The following is a 13,574-nucleotide window of genomic DNA, read 5'->3' as shown; positions in this document are numbered from 1 at the left end:
CTGAGTGGGTTGTGTGAACAAGGGCAGGAAGGTCCTGGATTCAAATCCCTGATCAGGTGTTGAAGCTCAGTGGTTAGCCAAGGGCAAGCTGCTTCCCTTTAGCCTAACTTGTCTCATGTGCTGCCCATGTAAGGCTAAAAATACTCCTCTGAGTTCCGCAGAGGAAGGCTAGAATAGAAGAAAATGTAGTAACTCCTCTGCCGGGAGTGAATTAAGAGAACCGACAGGATCGCTTGCTCGGATGATTCCTCTGCAGAGACCCAGAGGCGATGTGGCTGCCACTCGTATTGGGAAGGGTAGTGCCCTTTTTTCTTACCTTATAGCACCAAGAAGCAAAGTGAGGTGTGGAGCATTTTCAGGCCTTGAGGGATCAGGAAAGCAAAGGAAAAGGCACATGGGAGGAGCTGTAGAGTGAGCAAGCTACCATCTTGGGGATGGAAGTCCTGAAGTGACTGTACCCAAATGCCCCCCGCACCCACACACATCAAAAAAGAATTTTTTATTTAATTTTGTACATTCATATTGCCACCACCATCTCTTTTTCTTTCCTGGCGCCACATACACGATACTTCTGTTAAACATTTACCACACTCCTGATGGGATCTGTCATAGAGGGAAGAGAGCTGTATGCCAGAATGCAAATTCTCTTCCACTTTTGGCCCACTGTTCTCAAACTGTTGCTTCCCTTGAAGGTCAAGCAAAAAAAAAGATTACCTTAACATATACCCTAGCTGTGGCATGGTTGGAAGGTGGTGAAGCTAAAACCCAGCACCTCTGAGAGTGCTTTGCTGACCCAGTTGCTTCTCCATCCTGGGCCAAGTTGGTCCTTGCTTCAGCCAATAGGAGGCTGAGCTGCAGTGCATCATGTCCAATTGTAGACTTCTCTGGCTGTGCTGTGTGTTTGTGCACATCTGTTGCTTGTGGTATGTGTCTACGCATATGTTTACCTTCCGCTAACTTTTCCATGTCTAGCTGGCTAATGCCCTTCTGGAGAAGGAAGTGATCAACTATGATGATATTGAAGCCCTGATTGGGCCTCCCCTGCATGGGCCCAAGAAAATGATCACTCCTCAGAGCTGGATTGAAGCTGAGAGAGACAAACAAGACACAGGAGACGAAGAGCCGCCACAGCAGCCCCATGGCCAAGAGGAGGGGGAAGAGCCCAACCTGAGACCAGTTTGAAGCCAGTTTATGAAGTGGGGTGAACCAGATACGTTCTTTCCGAAGTACAGGTGCAGGAAGCACTCCTCCTTGCCTGCACTGGCTGTGCCGATGGAATTCTGTGATGGGATGCAGGCAGGGTTTGGCTTTCCTTGCTCTGAGAATGAGCAAGTCCTCATTGGGATGCCTGGGTTCGTCATCAGGATTTAAGCACCAGGAGGGCCGCCACGACTCTGGCTCACCATATTATGCTCCTGGGAGGAGAGCGTGTGCCGTCAATCCGGGCAGGGCCAAACCCTCGTGGGACAGCAGCTGCTGTTCTCTGCTTTGCGTTAATTTTGGGTAGTGGCACATGCACAAGATCCCTCAATTGTCACAACAGCGGCGATGATGTAACCAATATATCCCAAATATACTTGTGTCTTTGGTAGAGAGGGAGGGTCCCCCCCATCTCTCCCTCTCTCTCTCTCCCTCTCTCTCTCTCTCTCTCTCTCATATATGTCTCTTGAGGTGTGGAAAATCTGTTGTGAACTGTGGAGACTCAGCGTCCATATGAGCTCCGTTACCAGGTCTGTGCTCTGGCCACAAAGCCATGGGTAGGCACAGCCTATGCTGGTGCGGTTCTCAAGACAGACTTTGAGAGGAAAGAAAACCACAAGCCTTGCAAGAACCTGGTTCTTGTAGAAGTCTTTAGACTGAATATGTGTCCAGAGCAGCTTGTGGCAGGATGGGGGGAGGGAGGGATTAACTTGTTCCCTACTGTGCAACAGCAGCTGTGCGTGTGTGTGTATGTGTGAGCGACAGAGAGTGAGCACATGCTGGTTGCACTGTCTCCCTCATTCTCTTCCCCCACCCCACCTTAATGGGGATTATTTCCACGAGGATTATTGTCTGTATCCCCAAACAACCCATGTCCAGATATTCCTCCTGCCAACATTTAATTTGCAGTTCTGGAGCTTCCTCTTTCAGCATTCTCCCTTGTGCTCGGATGGGGTGAGCATATTCGCTTTCACACGCTCTGAGTTAACTCAGTGTGGAAGGAGCTGCTCTTTAGAATTGTTGGGGGTGTGATCCTCTTGAATATATATTTCAAAATGGGATGTTGCATGTAAAGAAGAAAAGTGAGTATTTTAGTCCTCCTCCATAGCCCTATTCTCCATCTCCCCCAGTGGGCCTTGGCAGAATAGTCATCAGTGATCTGCGTGTACCATCTAGTGGTCTGTTGAGAAATCTGCAGCCAATTGCTGTCTATAAATAGAAATGTGAGGCAGCATACAGTTCCCAAATTGTGGTCACTGTAATTTCTGTGGGTAAACCAAACCTCACCCCCACCCACCAGGCACACTGACAATAATTCAACTCTAACTCATGAATGGTTAATGTTTTGGCTGTATAGCAACATTGTATTGAAAGAAATTCTGGAACAGGGAAGTAAATTAATTGTTCTGGGATCTGGGCATATGTGCTTAACTTCTTACACTGGAGAGGCTTGTTTGATTTTTCAGTGGGCTGCTGTATCTCAAGAAAATAAAGTTTGAAAACTGCTGCTGCAGGCTCTGTTGAATTTAAGGGGCTGTCAACATCCCCCTCCCCTCATCCTGCACCCCATTGTTTCTAAGTTCCAGGTTGGGGAGAGATGGCAACCAGCATTCCCCTTCTTGCTTCTTCCGGACTCTTCTGTCTATCCTTTCACCTGCCTCTGTATACAGAGACCCTGCTTTACTGCATTTGTGAAACCATAACCCAGCCCAGTCTACAGTAATCTTCAGTCATTCCAACAGCTTGAAGCTTGTCCACCTATTAAAAATAGAGCTTTGCTACAAAATTCAAATAGCACTCCACAACTTACTATTCAATACCTGTTTCATCACTTCCTGAGTTTCAGTCATTGCAATACAAGCCATAATTCTAAGGTATGCCATTTTCAGTATGTGCAGTTCACTACACTCTGTTCAAGAGTGTACTTGTAGTACACTACACTCCCCTCCCCCCCACCCCCCACTTCTAATGCCAATAGTGGAGAAGCTCCCAGACTTGGTGGGATTGAAAATGCTGTTTTGCGAAGGACCCACCATGTTTGTAAGTTCTTCACAGTGTCGCAGGGTCTATAATTCTGTGTACAAACCTCTGCATGCAGGCCTTATTGAACTAGTAAGATTCCTATGTAAACATGCAGAGGCTGAGAGAGGGCCTGGTTTCTGAGCATCAACAATTCAGTTGTAAGTGTCTTACATCCAGCCCACTCTTCGTTCCCATTGCTGACAAATGTAGGTGGCTACTTACTCCCTTCTCCTCTAGGTAGATTGCAATCGGCTTAGTCACATCTGAACAGTGCAGGAGTGCACATTTAATAGGGCCAAGTGCTGTACCAGCATTTCCATTTATTTTCCAAATAGCTCTGTGATGTAGTCGCTGTCGGCGGACTTGCATACAGGACAGGGCATTAACATAGGAAATGCTGTGTTACTTCCACCCAGTCCAGCATCCTCTTTCCTACAGTGGCCAACCAGATGCTCACAGGCAGGGCGTGAAAGTGACATGGCACTCTGCTATTATTGTCCATTAGTAATGTGCAGGTTCCATTCTTAGCCCTGCCTCTCTAGAAGAATGGCAGAATTGCCTTTCTGGATCAGAGTGAGGAGCTGTCTAGTGCAGCTTCCTATGGTGGACGACTAGATGCTGCCAGAAAGCCACCAAGCAAGACCCTGTGTTGTTGCACTCCCCTCCCCAGAGCCTGGGATTCAGTGGTATCCCGCATCTGAACAGGGCGGCGCTATATAGCCAGCATGGCTAACAGTCTTATCATTGCATTGTGTGGATGGCGCATTCTGATGAGCCGTTTAGGTGCACTCGGATCGGAACCATCCGGTCGAACTGATCTATAAACCAAGCAAAGCTTTTAGCAGGTATTTTTTAATTAGCAATACTGAAGTACTGCTTCTCAATTGAAACCAATCCCGAGGCTGCTGCACAGCCAGCTATATAATGCCTTGTGTTTTAATACTTTTTCGGAAGTTTTCTCATACTTGCCCCGAGGCAGCTGAACGACGAGCCGGCAGAATAAAGCGTGCGGCCCCTTTAAGCCGGGCACCACCTTTGCTAAGGGCAAGGCGACGTGCCGGAGAGAGGAGTTGAGGCCGAGCGGGACGGTCCCCTCCCTCTGATTGGCCCCTCCGAGCGAATCGTCGCGACTTCCTGAGTCCGAGTCACGTGCGGCGGCGCAGCTATCCCAGCGTCCCTCGCGGCCCCTCTTTCTTTTTCTGGCCGGCCATTTTCTTCCCCGGGAGGTGAGTTCTGTGCCGGGGGCGGCCTCGCTGATTATCCGCTTCCATCCGTCGCCTGTATCGAGGCAGGCGAGCGCTCAGGCAGACGGGCGAGACCGGGGGGCCTCGGGGCTGCGGCGGAAGGGCCATGGGGGCGGGAGCGGCAGGAGGCGAGCCTGGCGCCAAGCGAGGGCCGTGGTGGGGCTTGGCCTTCGGGAGCTGCCTGTCTGCTCTCTGGTTGTCAAGGGCCAGCCGCAGCTTTCTGTGCCGAAGGCCCCGGGCGCGATCTCTGGCGTCTCCGGGTAGCAGGGCTGCGAAAGGCCCTGCAGAGCCCCTGCCGGCCAGAGCAGCCAGTACTGGGCTAGATGGCCGAAGCCCCCGAGGCGGTACACCAGCCTGCAGCTTCCTCCAACTTGGTGCCTCCAGATGTTTTCTACTCCCAGCATTTCTGGCCGTTTATTTATTTGAAGTGGTTTGTATGTCGCTCCTCAGCCAAAAAGCCTCCGCGAGAAGCTTAGAAACAATCAGTAGAGCAAGATGGTCCCTGCCCTGGCAGGCTTACAGTCTGAAATGGCACGATACGCAAGGAAAACGGGATGGGGAGGGAAGAGGGGGAGAAAGCGAGATAGCCTTTTAGCAGGGCTGGCGGAACGGCCCTGCTTCCCTTCCCTCAGTTACAGCCTGTTGGAATGCCTGCTGGTGAAGACGGTTGGCCATGCTGGCTGGGTGTGATGGGCGGTGAAGTCCAAGACATCTGGGGGCACCAGGTTGCATGATAGAAGGCAACTGCATAGTTTTCTCCAGAGCATCCAAAGGCCACTGGTAAACCACATGCTTCATGGGCAGAAGGTGGTCCCAGGCTTAGGATTTTTTGTCAAGGTTGTATTATCTTACTGTGTTTATTGCTTGTATCCTACTTTGGCGTTATTTGTTAATTTATCGTATGGCACATTCACATCACGATACAATAAAATCATAGAGCACACTAAATATGAAATACAAAATATAGACAGGAAGATCACAAACATATGTCTAGGTTACAGATACAGTTTTTTGCTTCAGTTTTCAGAGCCAGGAAATCAATAAAGGCTCCATTGTAGGCTCGGTTTTGACACTCTGTCACTATACGTTGGATAGTTCGTTTTTCAGCCCCACAATCATAGAATAGTAGGATTGGAAGGGGCCTACAAGACCATCGAGTCCAACCCCCTGCTCAGTGCAGGAATCCAAGTCAGAGCATCCCTGACAGATGGCTGTCCAGCCTCATCTTGAACGCCTTCAGTGTGAGAGCCCACCACCTTCCTAGGTAATTGGTTCCATTGTCGTATTGCTCTAACAGTCAGGATGTTTTTCCTGATGTTCAGCCAGAATCTGGCTTCCTGTAACTTGAGCCCATTCTTCCATGTCCTGCACTCTGGGATGATGGAGAAGAGATCCTGGCCTTCCTCTCTGTGACAACCTTTCAAGTACTTGAAGAGCGCTATTATATCTCCCCTCAGTCTTCTCAAGGCCCAGTTCTTTCATTCTCTCTTCGTAGGACTTATTCACCATTAATTCACCATTTGATGATGATATTTTGCCCCATTTATAAAGGGCATCTGCACATCTATCATGACCCATGCGAATTCAGTTCAAGGTTGTCCATATTGCATTGTTGTTGTTCAGTCATTCAGTCATGTCCGACTCTTCGTGACCCCATGGACCATAACACGCCAGGCCTTCCTGTCCTCCGCTCTCTCCCGGAGCGTGCTCAAGTTCATATTCATCGCATCCGTGATGCTATCTAGCCATCTCATCCTCTGCCGTCCCCTTCTCCTTTTGCCTTCAGTCTTTCCCAGCATCAGGGTCTTTTCCAGAGAGTTTTCTCTCGCATTAGGTGGCCAAAATATTGGAGCTTCAGTATCTGTCCTTCCAATGAGCACTCAGGGTTGATTTCCTTTAGGATGGACTGGTTTGACCTCCTTGCAGTCCAGGGGACTCGTAACAGTCTTCTCTAGCGCCACAGTTCGAAAGCATCGATTCTTCGGCGCTCAGCCTTCCTTATAGTCCAGCTCTCACAGCCATACATTACTACTGGGAAAACCATAGCTTTGATTAGACGGACCTTTGTCAGCAAGGTGATGTTCCTGCTTCTTACTATGCTGTCTAGGTTTGTCATAGCTTTCCTCCCAAGGAGCAAGCATCTTTTAATTTCATGGCTACAGTCACCGTCTGCGGTGATCTTGGAGCCCAAGAAAGTAAAATCTGTCACTGCTTCCATTTCTTCCCCTTCTATATGCCAGGAAGTGATGGGGCCAGATGCCATGATCTTAGTTTTTTTAATGTTGAGTTTCAAACCAGCTTTTGCACTCTCCTCTTTCACCTTCAACAAGAGGCTCTTCAGATCCTCTTCACTTTCTGCCATTAGGGTGGTATCGTCTGCATATCGGAGGTTGTTGATAATTCTCCCAGCAATCTTAATTCCGACCTGTGATTCATCCAACCCGGCGTTTCTCATGATGTACTCTGTATATAAGTTAAATAAGCAGGGCGACAATATGCAGCCTTGTCGTACTCCTTTCCCAATTTTGAACCAATCGGTTGTTTCATATTGCATGGGGCTGGTCAAATCCAGGTGGTTTTTCCAAGATGCAGGGCAAGCTTCGGCATTGTGGAGGACAGTTTCCTAGCCAATGTTGTTTCCACACGTTGTGGATATTAAAATCATCTGCTAGAAGAGCTTTAGCAGTAGAAATAGCATTATTCTATAACGAAAAGCAGGTAAACAATCCCATTAATAAATAGCCCCTGGGCTAGGTGGAGCAATAGGCCTGAATTGGCATGGGCTGGCATAGTACATGGGGCTGGGGCTGTAAGTCAGTGGGTAGGGTACAGAAGTCTTTTCATGTAGAAGCTTCAAGCCCTGGCATCTACAGCTGAAAGGATCTCTAGTGGCACATCCAGGAGAGCCGCTGCCAGCCAGATGAGATGGTTCTGGGCTAGATGGACTGGTGGTCTGAGTCTGTATGGAGGCAGCTTTGTATGGGGTGGGGGGTGGCAGCCCCATAACACAGTAATAGGGTGCTGTCTTTGCATGCAGTAAGTCCTAGGCTCATGTATTTCACATAGTTTTGCTGGAGAAGACCCAGGAGTGCCAGTGCTACTCAAGAATTGATCGTATTGGGCTAATTGTCTGACCCCATATGAGGCAGCTTTGTGCATAAGGGGTGGGCCCATAGCTCAGTGTTAGAGCTCACGCAGAAGGTCCCTGGTTTGCTGTGCGGGATCGCCAGTTAAAATGAACTCGGGTGGCAGTACTAGGAGAAACTTGGGATCTTGGAGTGCTGCTGCCTGTCATAGTAATCGGGGCTGGCCAAAATGAGGCATAACACCTCTGTTTTCAAGACATTGGATTTGCAACATCTCCCGATGGATTTCAGCTTTAATTTTCTGTGGATAAATCTGGGCTGGTGTTTCTCCTTTCTCTGGATTTGTTAGAATTGCTCCAGTACTTTACCTGAATTTCCCCCAGGGCTCCCCACACATTAGCATCCATGTCAGAAACCGATGAGTCATGTTTGCATGCATCCTTGAAAATCAAAAGTTCTGGGCAACCCTCTGGCGTGGTGGGTTTCATGGTGCCTATCGATGTATGTTTGTAACCCTACAGTTAGGCCCAAGCCAGGTAGCCTTCTCTATTTGGAAAGGGCTGTGACACAACATGGTCAATGTGATTTAAACAAAAACTTATTTTTACATTAAGATGTATGGAAATACTAGTATACACAACATCTACAAGAATTTCATAGAGCAAAATCAATTTCTTACGTGGTTCACAATTTGAATCCCAAACAGTGTATGTAAATGCATACTTAAAAGATCAGAAATGGATTATAGCGCATATATTATATGCGCATAGTTACTTAAAATATTAACAGTTTCGTAAAGTAACTGCTTCCCCAGCTTGCTGCCCTCCAAATGTTTTGGACAACTGCTTCAGGATGCGTGACCATTGGCCATGCTGGCTGATCGGAGTTGAAGTCCCAACACAGGAGGGTCCCAGGTTGGGGAAGGCTGGGTTATGGTATTGCCAGTTTAAATAAAATTTTGCCCCCCATAAATAAATATCTAGTCAATCCCAAGCCCTAACAGTTAGCAGTTTTATAACTAGGTTGCTGACATAGAAGATAAGTAAGCATAAAAAAAGGTAAAGGTGTCCCCAACCAGTCGTGTCCGACTCTAGGGTGTCGTACTCATCTCCATTTCTAAGCCGAAGAGCCAGTGCTGTCCGAAGACGCTTCCGTGGTCATGTGGCCGGCGTGACTGAACACCGAGCTGGGGAGCACCTTCATCAATGGTGGTTGAAAGGGATTTTCTGTGTCCTTCCAGCACTCCACCCATCTTTCCAGCCATTGGCACCAGAGGGAAATCTAAGGCCTTAGGCTTCCTTTGGGCTAACGTGGTGTGTTGTGGATGTAATGTTGGGAAGGGAAGGCCAAGCTTGAATCGCTGACAGGTAGCGTTAAACCCACCATTGTGTGTGTGTCTCCGAAATGCTTGCCAGGGCTATTTGCAAGGAGAGCCAGCATGGCGTAGTAGTGAGAGTGTTGGACTGGGAGCCGGGAGATCCGGGTTCTAGTCCCCACTCAGCCACGGAAGCTCACTGGGTGACTTTGGGCCAGTCACAAACTCTCAGCCCAACCCACCTGACGGGGTTGCTGTTGTGAGGATGAAATGGAGAGGAGGAGGATTATGTACGCCGCCTTGGGTTTCTTAAAGAGGAAAAATGGCGGGATATAAATGTAATAAATAAATAAATTGCAAAGGTCAATAAACTACTTTGTATGCTATAAAGTGCATTTAGAACTGTAGCCATTAAGAGTGTAGTCCAGGCTTTTTGTATTTTCAGGGACGTAAGTGGTCATGGCGCCCAGTCGGAATGGCATGATCTTGAAGCCCCACTTCCACAAAGACTGGCAGAGACGAGTCGCCACGTGGTTCAACCAGCCTGCCCGGAAGATCCGCAGGTGAGGTATTGTGCCCTGCTGAGCCTCTGCGCTGCGTGTTCTCTGTGTGAGATTTTCAGAAATAACCAGTGCTGCCTGGGTAACACGAAAGGCAAGCAAGTGCAAGCATTGCCGTTTCTGGTTTCTCTGCAAGGCTTGCTTGCTTAGTGCTTCAGCTGGATGATGAATATTCTCTGGAATCGCTGTACCCCATTGATGATCCTTTGAACCCATATAAGCTGATGGCTGTAGCTTTTTGAATTACTGCCACTGGGAGTTCAGTTAGATCTCGGTTAAAGGGGTTGCTTGCCACCAACTTGCCTAGGCTACTTCCCTGGCTTTATCTGTAAGGGAGTCCAGGTAGGGTTCTATCTAGAGAGAAGCAAGGGTTTTGACACAGCCCCTTTGTGCTGCTTTCTCCACCTAGGAGGAAGGCCCGTCAGGCGAAGGCTCGTCGTATTGCTCCACGTCCGGTATCTGGACCAATCAGACCAATCGTGAGATGCCCCACTGTGCGATACCATACCAAAGTCCGTGCTGGTAGAGGATTCAGCTTGGAGGAGCTGCGAGTGAGTAAAAAGGGCAGATATCTCTAAGAATACGGGTGCTCGTGACTGACAAACAGGTGATTATTTGTGGGATATCTATGATGGGTGCAAAACCACAGGCCTGGGGGCCTAATCCAGCCCTCTGACATTCCCCAGAAGGCCACACCACTTTTCTTGGTTCTACCACTGTTCTCCCAAACACCAATTGTTTGATGGTTTCCTGACTTTGGGGCAGTTTTTTCCCCATTCTAAAACATTGACATGCCTCTCTGAAACCTTAGTGACAGCCAGTGAGCGCTTGAAGCTAAAATAGCCTGGTATTGGTATTTTGGCCCTGCCCCTTTGCCTTCAGCCCCATCCACCAATAGAATGTATCATGTCTTTCCCCCCCCCCCCCAAGTTTCTCTGAAATTGAATGTGGCCCTCGGACTAAAAGAGGTTTTCCTCCAGTGATCTGTGATGCTGGATTCTGCAGGAGTGTGATGTGCATTCTGCAGTGGCTGGTTGGGACTCCTGTATAAGCAGCCAGAATGGTTGAAGTAGATCAGATTTTTCGGTGAACTGATACTTGCTTTAATGAGTGTTCTTAAGGAAACTGGTTGAGACGTTTGAAGGCTCATTTGAAGTAATACTGATCCCTCCTTGATCAGAGTGAGTTGTGCAAGGAGGATGTTTAGGCAGCCCCCCCCCCCCCCCCGAGCCTGATTGCCCATTAAAGGAGGAGAGCTTAGCCTTGCCAATGTTTGTTTAGTGTTAGGCAGAGGTTTCTTTTTAGGTACTGAAAAACCATTTAAGTGTCCCAAGTGCATTGGAATCCAGCCAGCGCTTGTGCCCCCTTAGTCCTTGGAAGTTGCTCGTGTTTTTGTGAGAGCCGAACAGTCAGATGATGACACTGTCTCCGGAATCTCTGTAGTCTCCATGATGACTGTGACTTGAACCCTTTTCCAGCTGATGACTGTTCTGCCTCCACAACAGGGACGGGGGTCTTTTAATTCACAACAGGGTCTTTTAATTGAGGTTCATGTTATCATGCTCTCCCTAGATGGCCGGCATCAACAAGAAGTTTGCCCGGACGATCGGTATCTCAGTGGACCCCAGGCGCCGTAACAGGTCTACAGAAGCCTTGCAGGCCAATGCACAGCGGCTGAAGGAATATCGCTCCAAGCTCATCCTCTTTCCCAGGAAACCTTCTGCCCCCAAGAAAGGAGACAGTGCGGTAAGTATCAGGGAGAGTATTGGGGTGGAAAGGAACCTCTTTGCTAATGGCTCTCCTGGGGTGAAGGAACCGCTATGCTAACGGCATCTCTTATGATGCAAGGCACCCAAGAAAAAACAGACTTCACTTCCAAGGAGTGCGTATTTGGGATTGGGAAACAAAAAAAGTTTCTAACTGTATCCACAATCTCTAAAGTACATGCATTGTAACCAACTCCCATGTCCTATTAAGGACAGTGCTGCTGCCTATATTGGAGAGGGAGAGGTGAGGGGAAAGGTGGGGTGATGGCAATATAGTAAGTCTGTCTAGACTTTTACAGTTTTTATGTTTTTTATATTTTGTAAGCCACTTTGAGCAACACCTTTTTCAGAGGGGACAAATGGGGAATACATTTTTAAAATAAAATATTCAGAAATAAGGGCCTGAATTGCTAAGTTGGGAACTTTGGGACTCTTGTGTGTTTGAAACTCAGCTCATCAGCCAGCCCGGCTCCTATGAGTACATCCCCAGCAATTCTGTGGCATAACTCAAGCTAGGGCTTTTCCTGTTGTCCAAAGATGGGATGAAATAAACAGCTTATTAATGAACCATTGTTCCTTTCTTCACCCCACAGGCAGAAGAGCTCAAGATGGCCACGCAGCTCTCTGGGCCAGTTATGCCCATCAGAAATGTAAGTAACCTCCAGTCTCTGGACTTCTCTAGATCTTTCCCCTCAAATTTAGGTTTAGTGAGGGACACTTCCTGCTTCTAGTTGAAGACCAAAGGCCCAACTAGTCCAGTCCACTGCTTCCCGCAAAGGCCCACCAAATCCCCCTGGGAAGCCCCCCAGCAAGGGCCCTATCCTGCTGTGGTGCCCCCCCTTTGGTATTCAGTCTTTGGTATTCAGTGGCATCCTGCTTCTGAACTTGGAGATTCCAGATATTACCTCTTTGTTGAGATGAGGTAGCCTTCCCTGGGGCTTCTTAAGACCTTTCTGCCCTGAGGGAAGACAGGTGTGAGATAGTCTAGGGCAGGGAGCTTGTGATGAGACCTTTAGTTGGCCTGAAATAATTCTCTGTTCCATTACTATTTCTGTAACATGGTTTATTTAATACATTGAAGTTGGGAATGGCCATGTGTGCCTTTGCAGAAAGGAGAGCTTATAAATGCAGTAAATAAACAAACAAGCTGCCCTGGAAATCCAGTGTACTGGAAGGTGGCGTGTTAATCTTCTCAGTCTGTCATGGGTAGGAGCCATGGCTAAACCTCATCCTCCAGGAATGTGTGCAGTCCCCTTTGAAAGCCATCTCAGCTCATCCCCACACATCTTGTGGCAGTGAACTCCCAAAGTTAGTTAGGCATTCTGTGAAGGACTTCCTCTTGTCTGTCCTGAATCTACTGCCAATCAGTTTCATTTGATGGCCCAAAACTTTAGTGCTACGGAAAGGAGAAATATTCTCCACATCATGGTTAGTTTTATCAGTCTCTGTTCTGCTTTTCCCCCTCCCCAACTAAAATACCCCAAACATTTTAATCTTCTAGAGGAGATGCTCCAATCCCAATTTTGGTTGCCTTCCCTGGCTACTTCCCTTCTTGAGAAGGGGTAACCAGAACTGTACAGAGTATTCTGTATCAAAGGTAGTAGTATTATGCTACTGGATATCTTATTTTCAGTCCCTCAAATGAGTCATTAGAGTGTGCTGGAAATATTTTCTGCGTGGTCAGCAATGGATATGGCTGTGCCTGGACATGCTTTTTCTCACTGCTCCTTTCCTTGGCAGCTGGATATGACTGAGAAGTGTTGTTCTGAGCAGTAGCACAGACAGACCTTGACCTGTTGACTGCTTCTGATGCATTAGAAGCAGGATGAGAGCAGCAGCTTTCCAGCATGTGCTCTGAGTAACCACTGGATTCTTGCCTCTCCTAGGTCTACAAAAAAGAGAAGGCCCGGGTTATCTCGGAGGATGAGAAGAACTTCAAGGCCTTTGCCAGCCTGCGTATGGCCCGGGCAAATGCTCGGCTCTTTGGCATCCGGGCGAAGCGAGCCAAGGAAGCCGCGGAGCAAGATGTGGAAAAGAAGAAATAAACTGTTTGTTCGGGGCCTGTCAATAAAGGAGGGTATATTTGGAAATGTGTGGTGCCATCTTGTGTCAAGATACAGGGGAGGGAAATGTGGCCTGGGAAATGGGCCATAGGAGTGTGGCCCCTTCCCCCTCTCCTGTCTCGCTCTCAGAGGCTGCAAGTCCAGTTGTGGACTTTGGTGGCTGTGTGGGAGAAATGGTGGCTCTTGCATTTCAATATTGTGGCAGTTTAGGAGGGCAAGGTATTTTAACGATCCCATTCCATGAATTCTAGAGGCAGCCTACCAGAACTTGCCCACTTGTTTTAAAGTAACACAGGGTGCCATTTGGTGGATATTGAG

At 48.2% G+C, this 13,574-nt stretch overlaps 2 protein-coding genes and 2 non-coding genes across 8 annotated transcripts in view; all 4 read left to right on the top strand.

Moving 5' to 3' along the window:
* The window catches only part of SPG7 (SPG7 matrix AAA peptidase subunit, paraplegin), a 41,740-nt gene extending 37,427 nt beyond the window's left edge, over positions 1 to 4,313 (top strand). For all 4 annotated transcript variants that reach the window (XM_084812725.1, XM_084812728.1, XM_084812726.1 and 1 more), the window contains one exon: positions 973 to 4,313. In XM_084812725.1, coding sequence (XP_084668851.1) covers positions 973 to 1,182 — 210 coding nt within the window. In that variant the 3' untranslated portion in view covers positions 1,183 to 4,313. The remainder of the gene's footprint in view (positions 1 to 972) is intronic.
* Positions 4,314 to 4,415: 102 nt separating this feature from the next.
* Positions 4,416 to 13,283, top strand: RPL13 (ribosomal protein L13). Of its 2 annotated transcripts, none has more exons than XM_084812730.1 (6): positions 4,416 to 4,448; positions 9,313 to 9,430; positions 9,837 to 9,978; positions 11,000 to 11,173; positions 11,787 to 11,843; positions 13,080 to 13,283. In XM_084812730.1, the coding sequence occupies exons 2-6, from the start codon at positions 9,327 to 9,329 to the stop codon at positions 13,236 to 13,238; spliced, it is 636 nt and encodes a 211-aa protein (XP_084668856.1). In that variant the 5' UTR covers positions 4,416 to 4,448; positions 9,313 to 9,326; the 3' UTR covers positions 13,239 to 13,283. The 2 variants fall into 2 exon arrangements, with proteins under 2 accessions (XP_084668856.1, XP_084668858.1); XM_084812732.1 differs by having other exon boundaries at positions 9,296 to 9,430.
* Positions 9,591 to 9,671, top strand: LOC146338768 (small nucleolar RNA MBII-202). Its single transcript, XR_014784741.1, has one exon. It is a non-coding gene; the product is annotated as a small nucleolar RNA MBII-202 (small nucleolar RNA).
* On the top strand, positions 10,842 to 10,927 carry LOC146338767 (small nucleolar RNA MBII-202). Its single transcript, XR_014784742.1, has one exon. It is a non-coding gene; the product is annotated as a small nucleolar RNA MBII-202 (small nucleolar RNA).
* Positions 13,284 to 13,574: the final 291 nt, after the last annotated feature.

Source organism: Heloderma suspectum, chromosome 8, assembly GCF_057233095.1.
Source record: "Heloderma suspectum isolate Gila_16-S chromosome 8, 16-S_ref, whole genome shotgun sequence".
Taxonomy (NCBI): Eukaryota; Metazoa; Chordata; class Lepidosauria; order Squamata; family Helodermatidae; genus Heloderma; species Heloderma suspectum.
The sequence above is the reverse complement of the archived record's forward strand: the minus strand, read 5'-3'. Positions and strand labels throughout refer to the sequence as shown.